This window comes from Dermacentor silvarum, chromosome 4 (genome assembly GCF_013339745.2).
Source record: "Dermacentor silvarum isolate Dsil-2018 chromosome 4, BIME_Dsil_1.4, whole genome shotgun sequence".
Taxonomy (NCBI): domain Eukaryota; kingdom Metazoa; phylum Arthropoda; class Arachnida; order Ixodida; family Ixodidae; genus Dermacentor; species Dermacentor silvarum.
In genome coordinates, this window is record NC_051157.2 from 3,049,605 (window position 1) to 3,069,167 (window position 19,563).

The 19,563-nt window shown below is 51.3% G+C and overlaps 1 protein-coding gene across 2 annotated transcripts in view; it reads left to right on the plus strand.

Moving 5' to 3' along the window:
• Positions 1-19,563, plus strand: part of LOC125945148 (transmembrane protein KIAA1109 homolog) — a 303,684-nt gene that overhangs the window by 157,878 nt on the left and 126,243 nt on the right. For both annotated transcript variants that reach the window (XM_049666733.1, XM_049666732.1), the window contains exon 15: positions 4,487-4,654. In XM_049666733.1, the coding sequence (XP_049522690.1) occupies positions 4,487-4,654 (168 nt within the window). The remainder of the gene's footprint in view (positions 1-4,486; positions 4,655-19,563) is intronic.

Genomic DNA, 19,563 nt, shown 5'->3' on the forward strand with positions numbered 1-19,563 from the left:
AAAGTATGTGCGCGTTCTATTTGGGGAGGTGTTAAAATTGGGGCAACTACTACCAAGGCAATCAGCGGTGTTTGTTGGTGTTTTTCTACCTCTAGTTTAATCCAACCCGCCGGTCCACGAATAATTCAACTAATTTCATTGGTCTCATCAATGTCTAATTAGCGGTAGTCGACTGTATCTCATTGGAGACTTCCGCCATCGCCGCTTGCTGGGGACCAAAGAGACCCGGGCGATATCAGCGGGATCTCACGTGACCCACCCGGTGGCGCTGATAGCGCTTGCGATTCCCGCGCGCCGCCCGCGGAAGGAAAGTTTCCCCTCTCCCAACTCTCCCTGGCACGCATGCGCTTGTCGCGACGTTCGCTGCCCGTGCGGCGGTTATGGGACCCGAGGATTCCCACAGTTGGGGCAAAGTGAGTGAAGAGTGGCACTAGACTTGTGGCAGAACCCATCTCACAATGACGATCAACGGTAATGCGTTAGCATTAATTCAATATAGTAACACAATGTATTGGCACCGTCGAAACGAGTTATCTACGAGGCTTGTACTGTGTCGGAACTCTTTCACGCTTGCCCAAGAACAATTGGCGCCATCTAGTGCCACCGCTGGGACGCCTGTGTTTGGCCTCCGAAATGCATGGCGCTCCAGTGTGTGCGACTGCTGTTAAATGGGTGTTGCAGCAAACAGGCTCCCCTGCTGCATCATCTGGTGGCACTTCCAAGAAGTGCGCGCTTGGCCTCCAAGCTGAAAAGCGTGGCTTGCTGGTTCCATTCTCTTGCTTGCTACACATTGAGTGGCACGTACTTGGTGGCTCAAGCTGCCGAGAGGTTCATCGAAGAGCGACACATACCCAGTGCATTTGTAGTGCTGGCTGCTAAAACGTCTGGTTGTTGTCCTTGAGGAGACCTTGTGATGTGGGTTCGATTTCTCTCAGCATCGAAGAAATTTAAGGGATCTTATTTGTTATTGTAGAGTGACGCATTCCCAGCTCGTGCATTGGCTTGTTTACTGGTATATATGTACCGTGGCACAACACATTAAAAATATGGAAAATGAAGTAGAATGTTAGGCAGTAGGAGGCCTGGTAGAGTCAAACCTATATTAAAAGAAGTTCTGTGAATTATATTAGATGCGTAAAAGAATTAACAGTATTAGTTTAACACATTGTAACGCTGCACTGAAGGAGCATAGATGAGCATAAGGAAGCGGCACGAGGTTTTGGTGATCGGCTGTTTTGAACCATCGCATGTTTTCTCTACCCTTTTTACCATTTGCACTGTAAGTAAATTCATTACATCCGTAACAGCTGTGGTGGAGATGCTGGTTACTGGATGCCCTAGACAACGCAGTCCTACAAGACATTTGAAGAAGCAGATGTCTGGCCGGACTACCGCCAGAACCAACAGGCATGGCCGATCCCCAAGGAGGCATGTCAGCCAGCAACGCCTAAGAGGTGTGGGGATGCGCAACTCTCACGAGTCCCCTGATGTTATCCCCGCATGGCTCTCATCTCCTGTAATCCGGCTTCGCCGCATGGCGTTACGGCGGCAGCGTATTACGAGAGATGGCGCTAGTTTTGCGCTGCTAATGCCACCTAACGGCAGGCGTTACTTGGGTGCAAAAGGAAGAAGGTGCTTCCTCTTGGCTTGGGGGTCGGCGAGCAGCGCGCACGGACTGTTCGCGCGTGCGTCGGCCCGCTTCATGGGACCTTCCCGAGAAGGCTTAGGAGGAGGACACTGGTATGGACGAACACGGATCGTTCGAACTCGCCACTGTTCTCGTGACCGTACACGTGAACGACTAGGCGATGGTGTCATAGCATGGGGGGAACATATTCGCTCGCTATCCGGTCTCGGTGAGTCGGAGTCAGTAGCGTACCCAGGATCTCTGCCAGGGGGGGGTTGACAGTTTGCCAATACCATTTAAATAGCACTAATTTCAATTTCTTCACGGGAAATTGTCAAAAATGCGCTTTTTGTGAGTGTGCAGACGATTGCGCGTCTTACATCTTAGTTGCAGTACTCAAATGCGCAAGGAAAGAAAAGGGGTTAAACAAAAGAGGGGGGTTAAGTCGGCCTCGGGGGGAGTTACAACCCCCGAAACCCCCCCCCCCCCGTCGGTGCGCCACTGGTCGGAGTTCCTTGATTTGTCGCGCGCCCATGTGAATGTTCTATGGGTAGTAATTCGGCTAGCATGCATTAGCGTTTGAAAGGAGCAATAAATGCCCTTTTGATATTTTGCACTACTGTGTTGTTGTTCCTTTGTCCCAAGAGCCCGTGTGAGACCCATGTGTGAGCTTTGCGGAATTGTGAACGCGAATGTGTCCGATGAAGACAAAGTAGGACATCTGTTAGTTAAAAGGCATCGCTGAAGACCTTTACAATTTTGTAATAACGAAAGCAAACCTGCACACACCTTCCGAATTGAGGCAGCAATATCTCACATTCAATGCTTTGAAGACCCAAGATCTTACCGAAGTTTGGGCAATGTCACCACAGTGGCAAGTGTGGATGTCGCTGCCTGCGTTGGCATCACTTCGATTGTGCGTCCAGTGGTTCCAGATGAGCTAGCATGACTTCAGGGAGTAGATGCTGGTAACCAGTGCATGTTCGATGAGTGCATTGCCGAACTACCGCCATCCTAATCGCGCGAGCGCCACATTGAGCACCGACCGCCATCTGAAGAGGCACACTTCAGTAACATGAGCTTTTGGCTTCTCCTGACGAATCTCAGTCGCCGCAAGCACTCACCAGTTCAACGTGATACTGCAGAGTATTATTCAAGTCCAAGATGGGCTCCTGCAGAATACCACCCAATGTCACATGTTACTGTGAAATTCTACCCAACGCCACGTCTTGTTTCTGCGGCATTACACCCAACTCCACGTGTACCTTCTCCATTTAGTTTCAACCGTGAGCAACCTGTCTGCTACGCCTGCAGTTTTTGAGGACAGCGAGCGCCACGTTTTCTGGTGTACCCAGTCCAACCTCTGCAGCAACAACGGTCGTACTAATCGCGTGATGAGTGCTCCGTCTCCGAGTGCAGCCTTACACCACTCCCGACCCGACTGTGCGGTTCACCATCACCGCATCGTCGGTCACCTTCCCTGCCACAGCTGGGAAACTAGGTGGTGCGACTGTTAGAGGTGCGGTTGCGGGACAGTCAGATTTGCCAATTCTTCCGTCTGTTGTTATGCTAAGGAACAAGGTGTGCATGTATATAGATAATGTAAATACTACTGCTCTTGTTGATACTGGTGCCTCTATTTTGGTTATGACCCTTCGCTTCAAAGATCGCTTAGGGCAGAGTTATGGTCGTGTAGGATCACTAAGAAGCGTTTTGTGGAGTTGGAGGTGAAATGATGTGCACTGTTGGTGTTTGTTCTGTTTTAATTGTGATTGGAGGACAGTGTTTTAGAGCCAAGTTCACTATATTAGTGTACGTAAATCATGATGTGTCAGGCATATATTTCCTACAGGAATGCAGTGCTATGCTTGACTGTGGGACATGTGAGATTCTACTGCGGAGCACGTTGACTATCACCCTACTTGATGATTTTCAGACCGATCAAGTGGACATGTTTTCGCTGTCTCAAGATGTATTTCTGCCTGGTCGGACAGCCACATTTGTTCCCATGCGTTCACGCATCCGGATGACATCCTGCAGTGGCCTTATCGATCCAGACTATAATAATGCGATTAAGAAGAATGTGTTGGCCCCTCAATCTGTTGTTAAAGCCATTGATGGGTGGGCTTTCTTGTGAACAGTCAATACTTCTATGGTGTCTGTTGCTCTGCCTGCTGGACTTAAACTGGGAACATTTGAGGTGCAAGTCACAATTTATGTACGAACAGTTGCATTGTCTTCAGACATCAGTCAACCAACGCCCAACTATTCAGCTGACTTGTAATGTATGATACAGCATGTATAATACTGCACAAATGAAAAAAATGTTGTGTCATTTTAACGCCACCTAAAAATTATTCGCTTCTTTTTAATGAGTTACTCTGTACATTTTAAATCTGCAGTCGAATAATGTTACTTTGGAAGGGGGAAAGGGATGGCATTTCTAAAAAAAAAAAAAAAAAATGAGGACCTTGAAGTCATTTTTGCATTGGTGTGCTGGCACTGTAGTGTGGCCCAACGTGGCTGTGAAAATTTAGCGATTCTCTACCTACATAGGATTGTGCAAAGTGTTAGATTTCCTGCCCCAGGCAAGTTGGCTAAACTCTTCAATTATCCAGTCACTCAAGAATGCAAGGCTATAGCTAACAGCACACATTAAAAATGTCTTAAGGCACTTGGCTGTATCTTGTTTATTATGCTAGCAATTTTTGTGTCTTAAACTTGATTTGTACCAAGAAGCTTCTTTGTTATGATTGAGTATACCTCAAGTTCATAATGAAGAACACCATATAAGCCAAGAAAGCCAACATTTAGAATGGCTCATCCAAACGCTAAAACAGACTTGATACCACTTCTTAGGGCTGCAGTGAGCAGGAGCCTCCATGCCCATCTCTGTACCTGGAGCGCCTTCAGCTGGAGGTCTGCAAAAGCCATCGCGAGAGCCAGCTGCAGCTATTGCTCTCACCACTTGTAGCTGTCTGCCCGGGAGAAAGATCGCAGGGACACCTCGCCCTGTCCTCGTTTCAAGTGAGTCTGCTGTTCGTACTTTCAGAGCTCTCTTTGTTTTCACATGAGTCTTTTTGCTAGCAAATGTCTAGTTTTAACCAGAATCAAGTAGCCATGCTGCACAGGTACATATTATAGCCAGCACAGTTTTTAAATCCCTACGCATACCCCAGCTACGGAGTCTGCCTTAAATAGCTTAGACTCCTAAATCAAAAAGTTAGTACCACACGTTCTTGTAGTTATAAAACGTAATTGGGTGTCTGTGCCCGTATAGCAGTCCATCAAAAAATATCTTGAAAGAAAATATTGTCATCCACCCAAACTTTAGCATGAAGCTACAAAGGAAACTCATACAAGTTTCTCAAAGAAAGCTTGATGGATTGCAGGAAATTTCTCCTGGTCCAATGAGCAAACTTTCTGGGCTTCTACCATCTAACCTAACCAGGAGGCTAGCAGATCCCAAAGTGAGGCCAAAAAAATTGACAACCTAAAGCACGTGGACCTGAATACGGCAAATCAGTTCTGCAGAATTCATATGGGTTTCCTTTGTAGCTTTGTGCTAAATTTTGGTGGATGACAATCTTTTCCTTTCATGAGTCTTCCTTTAACCTTCTGTAGAAGTGATTTGTTATTCCTCTTAATTTACTCGAGGTGTGGCAATCAAGAAGCATGCGGTTGCAATCAGTATGGTTCTTGAGTGGTAAGCTTTTTCGTGGTGACATTGTGATGCTTCACCATGTTCCTGGTATGACATTTCTTGATGCCCCAACATTAGACCCACTGAACACACATTGGTCTATAAGCCGTATTCAAGACGTCTTCACAAGATCAGGAAGACGTCTTGAAAACCATTTTAAACGTTTGTTTACAAGACGTCTTGGGGACGTTCTGGCAAGGTATTAAGAACTCTTTAAGACATCTTGCTGAGACTGTCGGATGTGTTAAAACGTCTTGTAGCCGTCTATAAGACCGTCTAATGCACTGCCAAAATTAGGATATTTAATTGGGATATTGAGACGACTTAAAGATGTCTTAAAGATATCTAAAGGACGTTTTACAGGACGTCTTGTAGATGTTTTAAAATTGGCTAGAAGCCGTCTTGCAAGACTTCCCGGAACATTCTAAAAACAGCTACAAAACGTTTCGCTGGACGTTCTGAGGATGTCTTGAAAACGTTTTCAAATGCTTTAAACATATTCTGGTAAACTAAGGCATGGCCTTTTCTAGTCGCTCTTATTTAGCTAATTAAGCCTAGAAAATCCATGGCCTTTTCTAGTTGCTCTTATTGAGCAAATAAGCCCTAAATTTTGTTTTATAACACATTTGTGCAAGCCATTTTAAAGCTCCAAAGTGGCAGCACAATGTCTCATTTGGGTGTTTTGGCACCCCTTCAACTGCTGCAGAATTTTAAAACTTACAATAGAATAAACACCTGCCAGGCATGTCAATTCATGGTGGAAGAGTCCAAGGGGAAATAAGCACGAAGGCGGCCATACCCGATTTGGCAGCAGCAAGAATTTAATACGAGGTGTGTTCAAAAAGAAACGGAACTTTTGAAATAGCACGCCAACTGGCAGTGGGAGCGCGCTGCGGATATTGAGCGCATGTAGCGGCAGGTTTAGGCAGCAAACTGCCAGTTGCCACGTTTCGCTCTGACCGTTAGTTGGTGAGCTACAACCACTGAAGTGAGCACTGTGGGGATTGAGGGAGCCGTCGGCGCTATTGCGCGGGCTTCACCTGTTCTGCCATCCCCCACTTTTTCCCCGTCCCGCTCCTAACCGGTTCCTGCGGTGGCACTGCGCACGCGGTGGTTTGCGGTGAGGGTGGGGCGCTGACGTCACTACGCAGCCGCGTAGGCTGCTAGCGGTGGAGCGTGGCTCTCTTATTTCCGGGACCGGCGCAAGGTACGTACATGCTTTCCTCTCGTCCGCCGACACTTTGTGACTAGGACTGGAGTTCGCGCATAGTACCTTTCCCCGTGCGGGCAGCGCATACTTTGTGCTGATCCTTTTCCCAACGCTAAGCTGACGAGCGGTGCCATAGTGCTCGCATGAGCTCGTATCACGCCGAGCCGCACTGGCCAAAAGCCTAAGCCAAAGGAGATTGCCCGAGCTCTCGCGAGTTCACCCATTGGTTATCACCAGAGCAAGTAGCATAGCCGCTGGGACTTTTCCTAGCGGCGTGTCCCAGCTTGAGCCTGTGCTCTTGCAGCGACGTGCTATAGGCGCCTGGTATTGTATTTTCACACTGGTGCGGGACCCCTTTTGTTCCCCACCGTGCGGGCGTTTGTGCAGTGCTGGTGCCGACGGATTCAATAAACGGTTCCCGTCAACTCAGGGCTTTACTGTGTTTTTGCGTGCGTCGCTCGGTAGCCCCTTGCGGCCTCTGAGCTCGCGTGCGAGCGGTGCTGGAGGTGGCGGCTGACGCGGCCCTGTGGCTCGCTAAGCTCGAACCCGCGGTGGTTGGTCTCCTGTGAGACACCAAGAACCCACAGCACATGAACAAGCTGTTCTTCGGATTGGTGCCAAAGTGACAATGAAGGAATTGGAAGAACAGCGTGTGTGCGTGAAGTTCTGCGATATACTTGGGGAAAACTTTCATAGAAACATTTCAGTTGCTTAGCCAAGCACACGGGGAGGACTGTATGAGTCGCGCGCAGTGCTATGATTGGTTCAAGCCTTTTGAAGACGGAAGAATGTCGGTCGGTGACGATCCGAAGCCTGGACGACTTTCCACATCCACAGATGATGACCACGTCGAGAGAGTTCGAAGTGTGATTCGTGGAAATCGTCGTTTGACTGTTCGAGAAGTCGCTGACGAGGTGGGTATCAACGTAGGTTCATGTCATTAAAGAGTGACAAACTTGGGATGCGTCGTGTCAGTGCAAAATTCGTGCCACGTTTGTTGACTGACAAACAGAAGCAGACCCGTGTTGAAATCAGCCAGGAACTGCTCGCCACTGCCAATGATGATGAAAACTTTTTTAAGAACATCATAACAGGCGATGAGACATGAGTTTATGGCTATGATGTTGAAACGAAAGTGCAGTCATCGCAGTGGGTCTCCAAAGGTTCTCCTCGCACCAATCCGAAGAACAGCTTGTTCATGTGCTCACTTCAGTGGCTGTAGCTCGCCAACTAATGGTCAGAGCGAAATGTGGCAAATGGTAGTTTGTTGTCTAAACCTGCCGCTACATGCGCTCAGTAGCCACAGCGCGCTCCCTCTGCCAGTTGGCGTGCTATTTCAAAAGTTTGGTTTCTTTTTGAACACACCTCGTAAGCTGAATAGATTCCTGCCCAACAAAATGGCACTTTGCTTGCTGCAGGCACCGGCATACTCTGTACGATGGAATCCCCCTTGTTAAGTTTACTTACTTTTTCAACAGATTTCCATATTGCATGTGAAATTATAGCAGTTCACCGCACTATTGCTGTATTTTTTTTCTGTTTTAATTTTAGCATGCACAGAAGGATGAGAAACGCAGAACACTGCCATTATTCCTTACATCACAATAATTGGGAGTCTGCGAACACTGCAAAATGGGCATAGAAAGCAATAGGAATGCTCTCAGTTCTTGCATTCATGAATAAGATGTGGCCATTCCAACAGTACCAATATCCATGGTCCAATTTTTACACCTCAATGCAGCGTTGATTCTGCAAAACCATAGAAGCAAAAATATGGATTCGATGTCCACATTTGACTTAATGCTTAATTACAAAAATGAAGGGCTTTCATCAATTTTTAATTAACTAAATTATAAAGTGAGCCACTATCAGGAGTGGGACTCCTGCGCCAATTGCGCCATTTTGATACAAACGCAGATGCCTGCACCAAACTGCGCCAAACACGGACAATTGACTGAAATTGTACCATGCTGCGCCAGAACGGCTTCGGCATGTGTGCTCCGGCAGTGTCCGCAAACAGCGAGTGGATTCGTTATCTGAAAAAGAGAAGCGGCCGCTAACATTCCGCAGACCACACGAAGGTGCCTCCCACACAGTTTCTCGTGATTTTCGCGCTTATAACATTGGACTTTTCGGCACTTCTAGCAAGTCGCCGGCGCGCGTGCGGCCACTACTGGCTGTTGTCACTGCGGTCGGAATGGCTAGGAGGGCGGTATTTAGAGTGTACTAGAATACGGTTGATTATGCCGAGCGGCGCGACGCTCCCTAGCTGAGGCGCAAAACAACAAAAATTAGGCTGAGGGCACTGCGAGCGAACTAGATATTATAGGGAGGCATTCGTTGCAGTGAGTTCAGCCGGCGGGCATCTCTATTCACAGGGCCATACCGTAAAAATATTCCAATTTGTTCTTAAGCCCATGTGGGTGATGCCTGAGCCATTTTGACACATTGCAAAGGGCTAATGGCGGATTTAGAATAAGGAGTCACAGTTTCACCCGAAAGGCGAAGCATCGTTTGCGATAGCATATTAGTAGACAGCTATACGAAGTAAGCATAGTAGTTTTATCGGCCGTATAAACTTGTAAACATTGGCTTACTAAATTAACAAGCTTGGTGTCACGCGCACACGAGCAAACGTGAACACATCTCACTCGACGACCGTGGAAACTCAGTGTCTAAACGCTGGAATGAGGAAGCGTGGCAGCAGCAGCGAGCGAATTGACCTTCACGATGCCTCTCGCTTCAACGCGAACTAAGCGGCGAAAAACAAAGCGAGCACGACGCTACGAGCACTCATTCTTTCCCCATCGCAGACCGCATTCAAGATAGGGCCCGCGCCATATGCAGCAGTCGCCGGAGGACGCCCCTCCTCCCTCACTCTATTTCCCACACAGTGCCTTGCGCGCAACCAAAGACTGTGCGCTTTCTTCCCGCTTTCCTCACTCGCGCGCACGAGATTGAGCCGCTATCGTCGGCTCACCATCGCACGATTTCACTTGCACATACAGCATATGGCGTGTGGCGACAATGTTATCGCCCCTGGACTTTATACGGAACATCACGGCTACGACGACATCAGAGATGTGCCTGGAGCGTCCATATGATTGCTATTGCAATAAAGACAGATTGGAATAGTTTTACGTTAAACCTGCCCAGGGTTGATGGCGGCTCTCTGGGTCTGCGATGACATATCCGTGACCCAGAAAATATGTTAGCGCATCGATTGGACGCATAATTTGAGAACATTTTCCGCTATCGTCATGAGCGTCGGCGCAAGAATATAAAGTTCGATTGTAGTTCCACTGATGTTTTCGGCTTTACAGGAAAACATGCTCCATGCTGCTGCTCGATCCACTCTTCCATATTCTAGTATGCTACAGCTAGAAAGCGTGCTTTTAGTACGTTGTTTGTGTTAGTTTATTGTCTCTTTCATCGTGGTTTCAAAGTGCGCTGCCAAATTCCATTATTCCACCAAAACTCAGATTGGCCTGCTCCAAACTGTTCCAAAATGAAATTTACTCTGCTCCAAGCTGCTCCAAAATGCAATTTTGTCTGCGCCGAACTGCTCCAAAATAACTTTGGGCAGTCCCACCCCTGCTCTACACAAGGAAACGTTTACTAATGAACATTGCTAGAAAGTATAATGCACAAAGCAAGCAAAAAGGAAAAACGTAAACACGACACACCAGGTCATTCTGACCACAGAGTTACATAAGCAACACAATGTAAAAAGCGTCAAGCACAAAATGTGTTGCATAGGTTAAGAAACAATTCACGGGTTGGTACATATAGCCCCGGAAAGAAACCAGTAGAGTCCTTAAACAACAGGACCACAAAAGATAGTGACAGTGAAAATATATTTAGTCTTAAGCGTAGAGGACGCGAAGTCTGAACACAACATAGGTTATTTCAACACAGATATAATGTGTTCCATTAAGTTACTAAGTTTTCACTTTGTGGAAAAAAAGTGAAGAAACAAATAAGCAATAAACATGGTGTCTGTGAATATATACATACTATATGAAGTACAACGGACTTCACCTCTCTAAACTTTAGTTCAACACCTAATGGTCAGGGGAAGCACTAGCACAAAGATTGCATTTTAAATATTCTCTAGACGCTAAAATTCAGTCATATGGCAATCAAGATGGTCTGTCTCCTTCCGATATCAACTATCCAACGAAATGTTGCTTAGCTTCAGTGATCTCGCTAGAAACGGCATGCACTGCCCATTGTGGTCTAGGAAGACCCAATATCATTTTACGTACCTCGTCAACACTGATCTAGTTTTGCAGATAGAATAATATCAGACACCAGCAACACTATCACAGAAGTTTTCCTTGCATGGATGTTTCGCACGCACAAGAATTTAGATACACAAAATACTCTTCAATTATAGCATTGATTATTAAAGAACTGAGTGTCTCCCTGTTACCTGCTAAATAAAGAAATTAATGAGAATGTTCCTATGCCTCGCAATATTGAAAAAGCATGGCTTTACGGACAGCACCAATCCCTATGGCCCATTTCTTACAACCCACCATAGCATCACTGAAATATTGGCAAGGCCCCAAAAGCGATAACATGTGTTAAAGCCAGGCTTAAATGGACACTGAAGGCAAATAAAAAGTCGAGCTAAAATGATAGAGTGATGCTCTAGAACGTCCAAGGCGTCACTATAATCGAGAACAGACCTTTAGTAATCGAGAAATTGAGGTAAATGCAGGACAAGATAAGAGACTCCCCAGCGACATTCAGGTACTTACCCGATGGCGAAGGCACTTCTCAAAAAAATTGTCACTGATACTGAACCACTCAGATTAAAAAGATCATTTCGTTGGATTATGAGACAGAAGAAAATTATACTTGTCTACTTCTATTAGATTCTTAGAAAAAAAAAACCTTTTTGGCGTTACATTTGGTAACGACATGGGTGGTGTAAAGGTTTCGTTTTTGCTCAGCTCTGCATCGTGCGCTTTCGAGTTTCAGTAGTTTCGTTATCGCGTAGTACTGCGCAGGTGTTACTGGCTCGCTAAACTCTGTGGGGGTGATCCCCAACCCGTAGCGCGTGCAATCGCAGCTACGTAGGGTTTGGGCGAATAAGGCAACAAGCGAGTCAACTCAACAACGTTTATTGCTGCGGGCAATAAAGTACACTTGCAGAGGGAAGTCCGCTCTGTATAATAAGTAATAAATAGGCTTGCCACATTGCGTGTGGAAGTCACGCAAGCGAGGTCACTCACGGGTTGCAGTGGGTATATCCATAAGGGCAGGTCAGGTGTAGCGTGGTCAGAGAGCCCCGGGGGTCCCTCGGTCGCGCTCTTTTATACCTTTTTACCTTTTCGCGAAGGAAATGTCCTCCTCGCCCGTCGGATACCTTCCCTCTTCCTTCGTGGATATGTGCGTCGGGAGAGGGCAACATGCCTCTCTCTCGTGTTGTGGGGGAGCACACGCTGCCACCTTCTCCCGCGAGCGCTCGCCCGTCGCCGGCGCACGGAGCGCCCGCGACAGCAGCCGGGTGGACATCTCGTGCGCGCACACCGCGCGCTGCGGGAGCCGGGCGAACACGGGAGAAATGCACTTTGCCCTCTCCCGGTTCTCGTTCGCCTCTCGCGACGCGCGTGCCGCGCGGGAAGAGGGAAAGTATCCGGCGGGCGAGGAGGACACTCCCCTCGCGGAAAGGCAAAAAGGCATAAAAGAGCGCGACCGAGAGACCCCCGCTCTCTCTGACCTCGCTTGACCTCCTGCCTGGACGGATTTTTACCTGCTGAAAGCCGTGAGTGACCTCGTTCGCGTGACTACCACACGCGACGAGGCAAGCCTATTTTATTAGTTGTTACACAGAGCGGACTTCCCTCTACAAGTGTGTTTTATTGCTGACAGCAATAAACGTTGTTGAGTTGACTCGCTGGTTGCCTTATTCGCCCGAACCCTACGTAGCTGCGATTACACGCGCTACGGGTTGGGGAAGACCCCCACATTTGGCGCTACCAACGTGGTTCGAATTCGGCAACACGGCGAGTTTTCTTTTCTGTTTTTTGGAGCTGGGACTACTGAAGTTGCAGTAAACAATGGCGACGGGCTTGTCTGACTTTCCAGATTTGTTCATGTTGTCGGAGGTCGCGGGAGATAATCAGATGCCTAGTGCTAACGCGGCGGCAGCTTCCGAACAAACCGGTAGCTTTGATTTTGAGTGTTTCACGCGGAACAGTCGGGATCGCGGAAACGCCACGTTGGCAGGGTTTAGGCCTGAGAGTAGGCCTAACACGCCTAACACCTCGCCGCGTCATCCCGCGGACTCAGAGCCACCTATGCCTCTAAATAGTTTGACGCAAGCTGCGGATGCGTCCGAACCTTCGGGCGGTAGTATTCCGTCAAGCGAAATAATGCTGCAGAATGCGCTGCAAGTCATGCAGAGCTTAGCCGGCGCCCTGCAGAACACCATGCGGGCCCCGTCGCAGAGCGAGCGACCACGAATTAAGGTAGACATGCCTACCTATAGTGGGTACCACGATCGCACTAGTGCAAACGAGTACCTCGACCGTCTGCAGTATTATCAGCAAGCAACAGGGCTTTCAGACGCCGAACTTCTCGCGCGCGTGGTCCCTGCTTCACTGACTGAACAGGCGGCTCGTTGGTTCCGACTGGCCGGACACAGAGCCCGCACAGTAGAAGAGTTCCGCGCGAACTTCCGCGAGGAATTTCTTCCGGCCAACTACGAGTGGCGTTTGAGGAGAGAGTTGGAGTTGCGTACCCAGCATCCGGACGAGTCCCTGCTGGAGTATGTTCGAGCGATGGACGAACTTTATCGTCTCGCAAGCCCTCTCGCCACCGACGCCGATAAAGTCGAGCGCGTCACACGGCAAGCGCACCCGACTTTCGCGGCCTACTTCAGGGGATGTAGGTACCGAGACTTAGACGAGCTCGCCACCGAAGCAAAGCGCATCCAAGGGGACATCCTCGCGGCGCGAGCATACCGTCCGCCTCCACCCGCCGCGCTGTCACTCGAGCCTCGCTGCGCGTGGAACGGCGGCGGGATCGCTTCACATTCCCCGAGGGTCGACGCGTCGGCATCGTTCGCCGACGAGCAGGTCCAGCGTGGTTGGGAATTATCAGACCGCGCCTTGGACCCGTACGCCTACGCGCTGAAAACAGCACAGCATAACGCGGCACGCAGTGCGCCGCGGCAGGAACTTGCGAGAACAGAGGAGCGGCACATGCCGACCGCCGAGCGTGGAAGCTACGGCCCGCCGGATTGGAGCGACGGGCGCCCACGCCACCGAGGCTTCGGTGGCCGTTGCTACCAATGCGGCGGACTGGGGCACATCGCCCGTGACTGCGCAAGCACGCCGGGCCAAGGTCGAGCACGTGGTTCGGGAAACGGGCAAGGCCGCCGGTGATCCACCTTGGGTCCCGGGCGGCGATCTCGAACACAACTGGAGATTTCGATGTACTTGCGCCTTTGGCTTGTCGCGTAGGAGATGTCGCGGACTCGCAGGCGCCATTCATCGAGCTAACGATAGCCCGAAAGAAGTTTGCCGCATTATTGGATACTGGGGCAAGCGCTTCTTTATTTGGTGACGAGGTGTTGCAGCATCTCCGCGAGAACAATATCCGCTTAAGAGATAGTGACATCACTTTCCGCCTTGCTTCCGGCACAGCACAATCGAGCGGTGCAGCTAGACTAGTTATTCGCTGGGAGAGACGCGTCAGGCGACAACGCCTCGTACATCTTCCCGGTCTGTCAGTGCCTGTTATTTTAGGTCGAGACTTTCTCGCCAAGTCGGGTATTTTGATAGACATCGCCAGCGGAGGTTACCGAGAGAACGGAACGGGTGTTTTGAAGCGTTTCGCAAAAGCGCCCGTGCCTGCGGCGACACGCCAGTCTCCGGGGGCGGCGCGAGCGGGCCACACCCAGCCGCAGCCGAGCGAGCAAACCGTAATCGGTAAAGACGATCAAAGCAACGGAGAGACGGTGGCACAACATTGTGCCGCGACGTTGCAAGGGGCAGCGCACCCACTTTTGTCAGAGGTCAACAGCCTGCCGGAGAGAGAAAGGGCACGACTGTCGTCGCTGTTGTACGAATACGACGCGATTTTCACGGACCGGCCGGGCCTCACTACGTTAGTCAGGCACAGGATAGACACGGGTGACGCTGCGCCGTGGAAATGTAATCCTCGGCCGATAAGCTTGACTAAACGGAAAGCACTTGACAGCGCCTTAGACGAACTCATCGACACAGGCGTTGTGGAAAGGTCGAACAGCCCATGGGGCTTCCCGGTAGTTCTAGTCCCGAAGAAGGACGATACTTATCGCCTTTGTGTAGACTACCGCAGGCTGAATGAGGTTACCAAGAAGGATGCGTACCCTCTACCCTCCATTTCCTCTTTAGTATCTAACCTAGGCGGGGCGAAGTACTTTACGACGCTCGATGCTAGTCGGGGATATTTTCAGGTCGAAATGGACGAGCGTGACAAAGAGAAAACGGCTTTCACTTGTCACCGCGGGCTCTTTCAGTTCAAAAGAATGTCTTTTGGCTTAGTCGGAGCTCCCGCTACTTATCAGAGGTTGATGGACCGAGTTCTAGGAGATGCGAAGTGGCAACATGCTCTCGCATATCTCGACGACATAGTGGTTTATTCGAAAACATTCGACGAGCACTTGCGCCACTTGAGAGACGTCCTAGACAGGCTGAGGTCCGCGGGTATCACGTTGAACCCGAGTAAAGCTCAGATAGCTGCGAACAGAATAACGCTGTTGGGATTCACGTTGGACAACGGCCGCATTCTGCCGAGTGAGGATAAGCTCGAGGCTATACTGAGCTACCCGTCGCCGAAAGATATCGGCGAACTGAGACGCTTTCTGGGATTGGTGAACTTTTATCGCCAATTCATTCCAGACTGCGCGGCAGTGCAAGCGCCTTTAACGAAGCTCTTGAGGAAAGACGAGCGTTGGACTTGGGGTCAAGAGCAGGAGGCGGCACTGCGCGGCCTCACAAAGGTGCTCGCTGACACGGCAGAGTTGCAGCTGCCCGACTTGAACAGGGAGTTTGTGATTCAAACAGACGCAAGCGACCTGGGTCTAGGTGCAATTTTGCTTCAGGAGCACGGAGGCATTCTCCGACCGGTTGCGTTCGCGAGCCGTTCGTTGACGCCGGCGGAAAGGAACTACTCGGTGACAGAGAAGGAGTGTCTCGCGATAGTTTTCGCTCTGCGAAAGTTTGACTATTATGTCGACGGAGTGGCATTCACGATTGAGACTGACCACATGGCTCTCACTTGGTTGAGGCGCTTGAGTGAGCCGAGTGGTCGCCTGGCGCGTTGGGCACTGCTGCTGCAGCGTTACGACTTCACCGTGCGCTACCGCAAAGGAAAAAGCAATGCCGCAGCGGACGCACTTTCGCGAGCGCCAGTCCGAGGCGAGGGAGAAACCCTGGCCGTAGCCCGAGTAAGGGACGCGGAACAACCGTCGGTCCTGGGCGAGAGCGTGAACCACGTAGATGTTGTCGGTTCCGCAGGAGTTGTCTTCAGCAGAAAGGAGCTGTTCGAGGCTCAGCAGAAGGATCCGTTTTGTCGAAAAGTGCTCGACGGGCTCCGAGAGCCGGGCGGCGCGGCCGCCGCGCACATGGAGGCAGCTGGTATTGCTGTCGGTGCGGAGCGCTCAGGAACAGCTGGTAATGCTGTGAGCGCGCTGGATTCCTATCTGCTGAATTCCGACGGCGTCCTGCTGAGGTATATTCCCACCGAGAACGACACAAGTGAGGCGTTTAAGGTGGTGATACCGCGCGCGTTGAGAGGAGCATTGCTACGCTACTTTCATGACTCGTGCATTGCTGGGCACGCGAGCGGCCCCAAGACTTACGTTAAGTTGTGTCGCTTCGCTACCTGGCCAGGCATGAAACGGGACGTGATTAGCTACGCCCGATCGTGTCATGTGTGCCAAAGCGTCAAGCCCCGAGGCGGACGACCGCCCGGCTTCATGCAGCCTATCGACAGCCAGACTCCCTGGCAAATCGCGGCATGTGACATCATGGGACCGTATCCCACAACACCGAGCAGGAACAAATTCTTGCTGGTGGTCACGGATCACTTCAGTAAATGGGTAGAACTTTTCCCCCTACGAAAACTTACGGCACGAGTGATCATGGATAAGTTGATGGAGGTTTTCACCAGGTTTGGTTTTCCGGAGCAGTTGATAACGGACAATGCGTCCTACTTCACTGCAAAGGTGTTCGTTGACTCATGCGCCGCACTGGGCATTAAGCATAAGAAAACGACAACCTACCATGCTCAGTCGAACCCCACTGAACGAGTCAATCGCAACATCAAGCACATGCTTGTCGCGTTCTCTGAAAGGCATAAGGACTGGGATACCTACCTTCCAGAGATCGGGTTTGCATTGCGATCGACGGTGAACCGCTCGACTGGGTACGCGCCTTCTTCTCTCAACCTGGGGAGAGAGCTGCCGAATCCGATGGATAGGGTTCTCGCGGATCGCAGCGGAATGCCAGTCGCGCCGTCAGCACGAGCTGAATACGCGACGCATCTACGTGTCAAGATGACGGAAGCTTTACATAAAGCACGCTGTAATCTTCGCACTGCAAGGGCACAGCAGAAGGCGCAGTACGACCGCTCGCATCGGAACGTCCACTACGAAGTGGGCGATCTGGTGCTTCGACGCCAGCACGTTCTCAGCGATGCTACCAAACAGTTCGCTGCCTCGCTGGCGCCGAAGTGGACCGGGCCGTATCTAGTGAGAGAGAAGGTTTCCTCGCTTGTTTACCGGCTCGAGAACAAGAAAGGAAAGCCGATCGGCGGACCGGTACACGTGTGCGACCTGAAACGCTACGTGCCGCGTGATGAGCAGTGGGATGACGATCAGGCCCTCCCTCAACCGCGATCGGTGAGAGAGAGCAGTCAGAACCGAACGGCGAGCCCGCAGCCGCGCTACAATTTGCGTAGCAGGCGAAAGTAATCTGACTGCTAGTTGCGTAACTCGACGACTGCGAGGAACATTCGTAAGTCCGGGTGGCGTTGCGTACCGCGTGAGCATACAGCCGCGCCGGGCTGGCACCTTGGTAGTTCCTGCCGGGGAAGCGAACGTCTAGTGACCATCGAGCGCCGAGTATGGACGACGAGTCGTCACGGCCACGACGGGATTGTGGCGTAAACGCTCGACGCGTGGGTGTGCGGTTTCACCAAAGACTGCTGTGAGGGCCAGTGCGGTGATTATCCTGTGCTGCGACTCGAATTGGTGATGATGCTTGCGAACATTCCCTTCGCAACAGACGTCGATGGTGTCCCCGGATACGGCCAACTATGCTGCTGATCACAGTGCCGTTCCGTGCAGTTTGCTATGCAGTTGCTGATAATAATTTCCAGGAGCAGAGCAAGACGAGATACGGCCGTGCGAATTGCCTGCAGTACGCGCTGGAACAACTGACGCCCTTGCAGTACTGACGGCGCTACGCCGGCCTTGGAGCCGCACGAACCGCTAGCCGGCGGACGACCACCCCCTCCAGCGCAGCCGACACCTAGGGCGCAGCACTGAGAGTCACCTTCGAGCCCCGACAACCATCCCGCCTCGCAAGCCCGAGCAGTGCAGCTGACCAGCCGCCTCCGAGTCGGCATCAAGTGCCCGCCAGCTGAGGGCTACATCACCACAACGCTTCCTCGGTCGCCAACCTCGGCGGGTACTCAGGCAAACGGACGTCCCTAGGTGCCAGCCTCAACGTACGGGGGCCTTCTTAAGGGGGGGAGGATGTGGGGGAGCACACGCTGCCACCTTCTCCCGCGAGCGCTCGCCCGTCGCCGGCGCACGGAGCGCCCGCGACAGCAGCCGGGTGGACATCTCGTGCGCGCACACCGCGCGCTGCGGGAGCCGGGCGAACACGGGAGAAATGCACTTTGCCCTCTCCCGGTTCTCGTTCGCCTCTCGCGACGCGCGTGCCGCGCGGGAAGAGGGAAAGTATCCGGCGGGCGAGGAGGACACTCCCCTCGCGGAAAGGCAAAAAGGCATAAAAGAGCGCGACCGAGAGACCCCCGCTCTCTCTGACCTCGCTTGACCTCCTGCCTGGACGGATTTTTACCTGCTGAAAGCCGTGAGTGACCTCGTTCGCGTGACTACCACACGCGACGAGGCAAGCCTATTTTATTAGTTGTTACACAGAGCGGACTTCCCTCTACAAGTGTGTTTTATTGCTGACAGCAATAAACGTTGTTGAGTTGACTCGCTGGTTGCCTTATTCGCCCGAACCCTACGTAGCTGCGATTACACGCGCTACGGGTTGGGGAAGACCCCCACAGTGTCCACCCGGCTACCACTGCGCGCGCTACGTGCGCATGCGACGACGAGCCTAAGCGGGAGAAGATGTCCGCCAGGCTCCCGGCGCGTGTGCTATGTGCGCATGCGACGACGAGCGCACGCGGTAGAAGATGGCGGCGTGTGCTCCCCACAACTCTCACTTGAAGTTGCAAGCAGCAGAGAATGGGGGGCCACGTCCATGTGATGTCGCGGGATGCCCGAACGGTCCTCGCGCTGACGCGGCCTGCTGCCGAGAGCCGCAGTAGCGGCTGGTGACTGCCGGCTCTTTTCCCAGCCGCTGAGGGTTGTGAGCCGGACACAGGCGGCCGCCGAACTCGCTGCGCTGGACTGGCCACGGCATGTCCATCGCCTGGGGTGGCTCGGTTGTAGTCCGGGGCAGCAGCGCGGACGATGTGCAGGTGACAGCAAACCAGGGGACTCCGCTCACACTACGTACACTCAACACACTCGACAAACACTGAATTAGTGCAAGGGAGAGAAATTCTGTATGCGCATCGCCCACGTGGTACGATGTTCAATTCGGCTAGCAAAATTTTGAGCGGCATTTCAGATGCTAAATTCACATGAACAATGCTTGCTTTCTTGAGTTGAACGAGTAATTTCAATTCGTGTGAGGTGAACTAATGATGGAAGCAATGTGCGACACCTCAACACCACGGTCCACCAGGTTGTGTCCATCATCGTGCAACAGGCGGCTT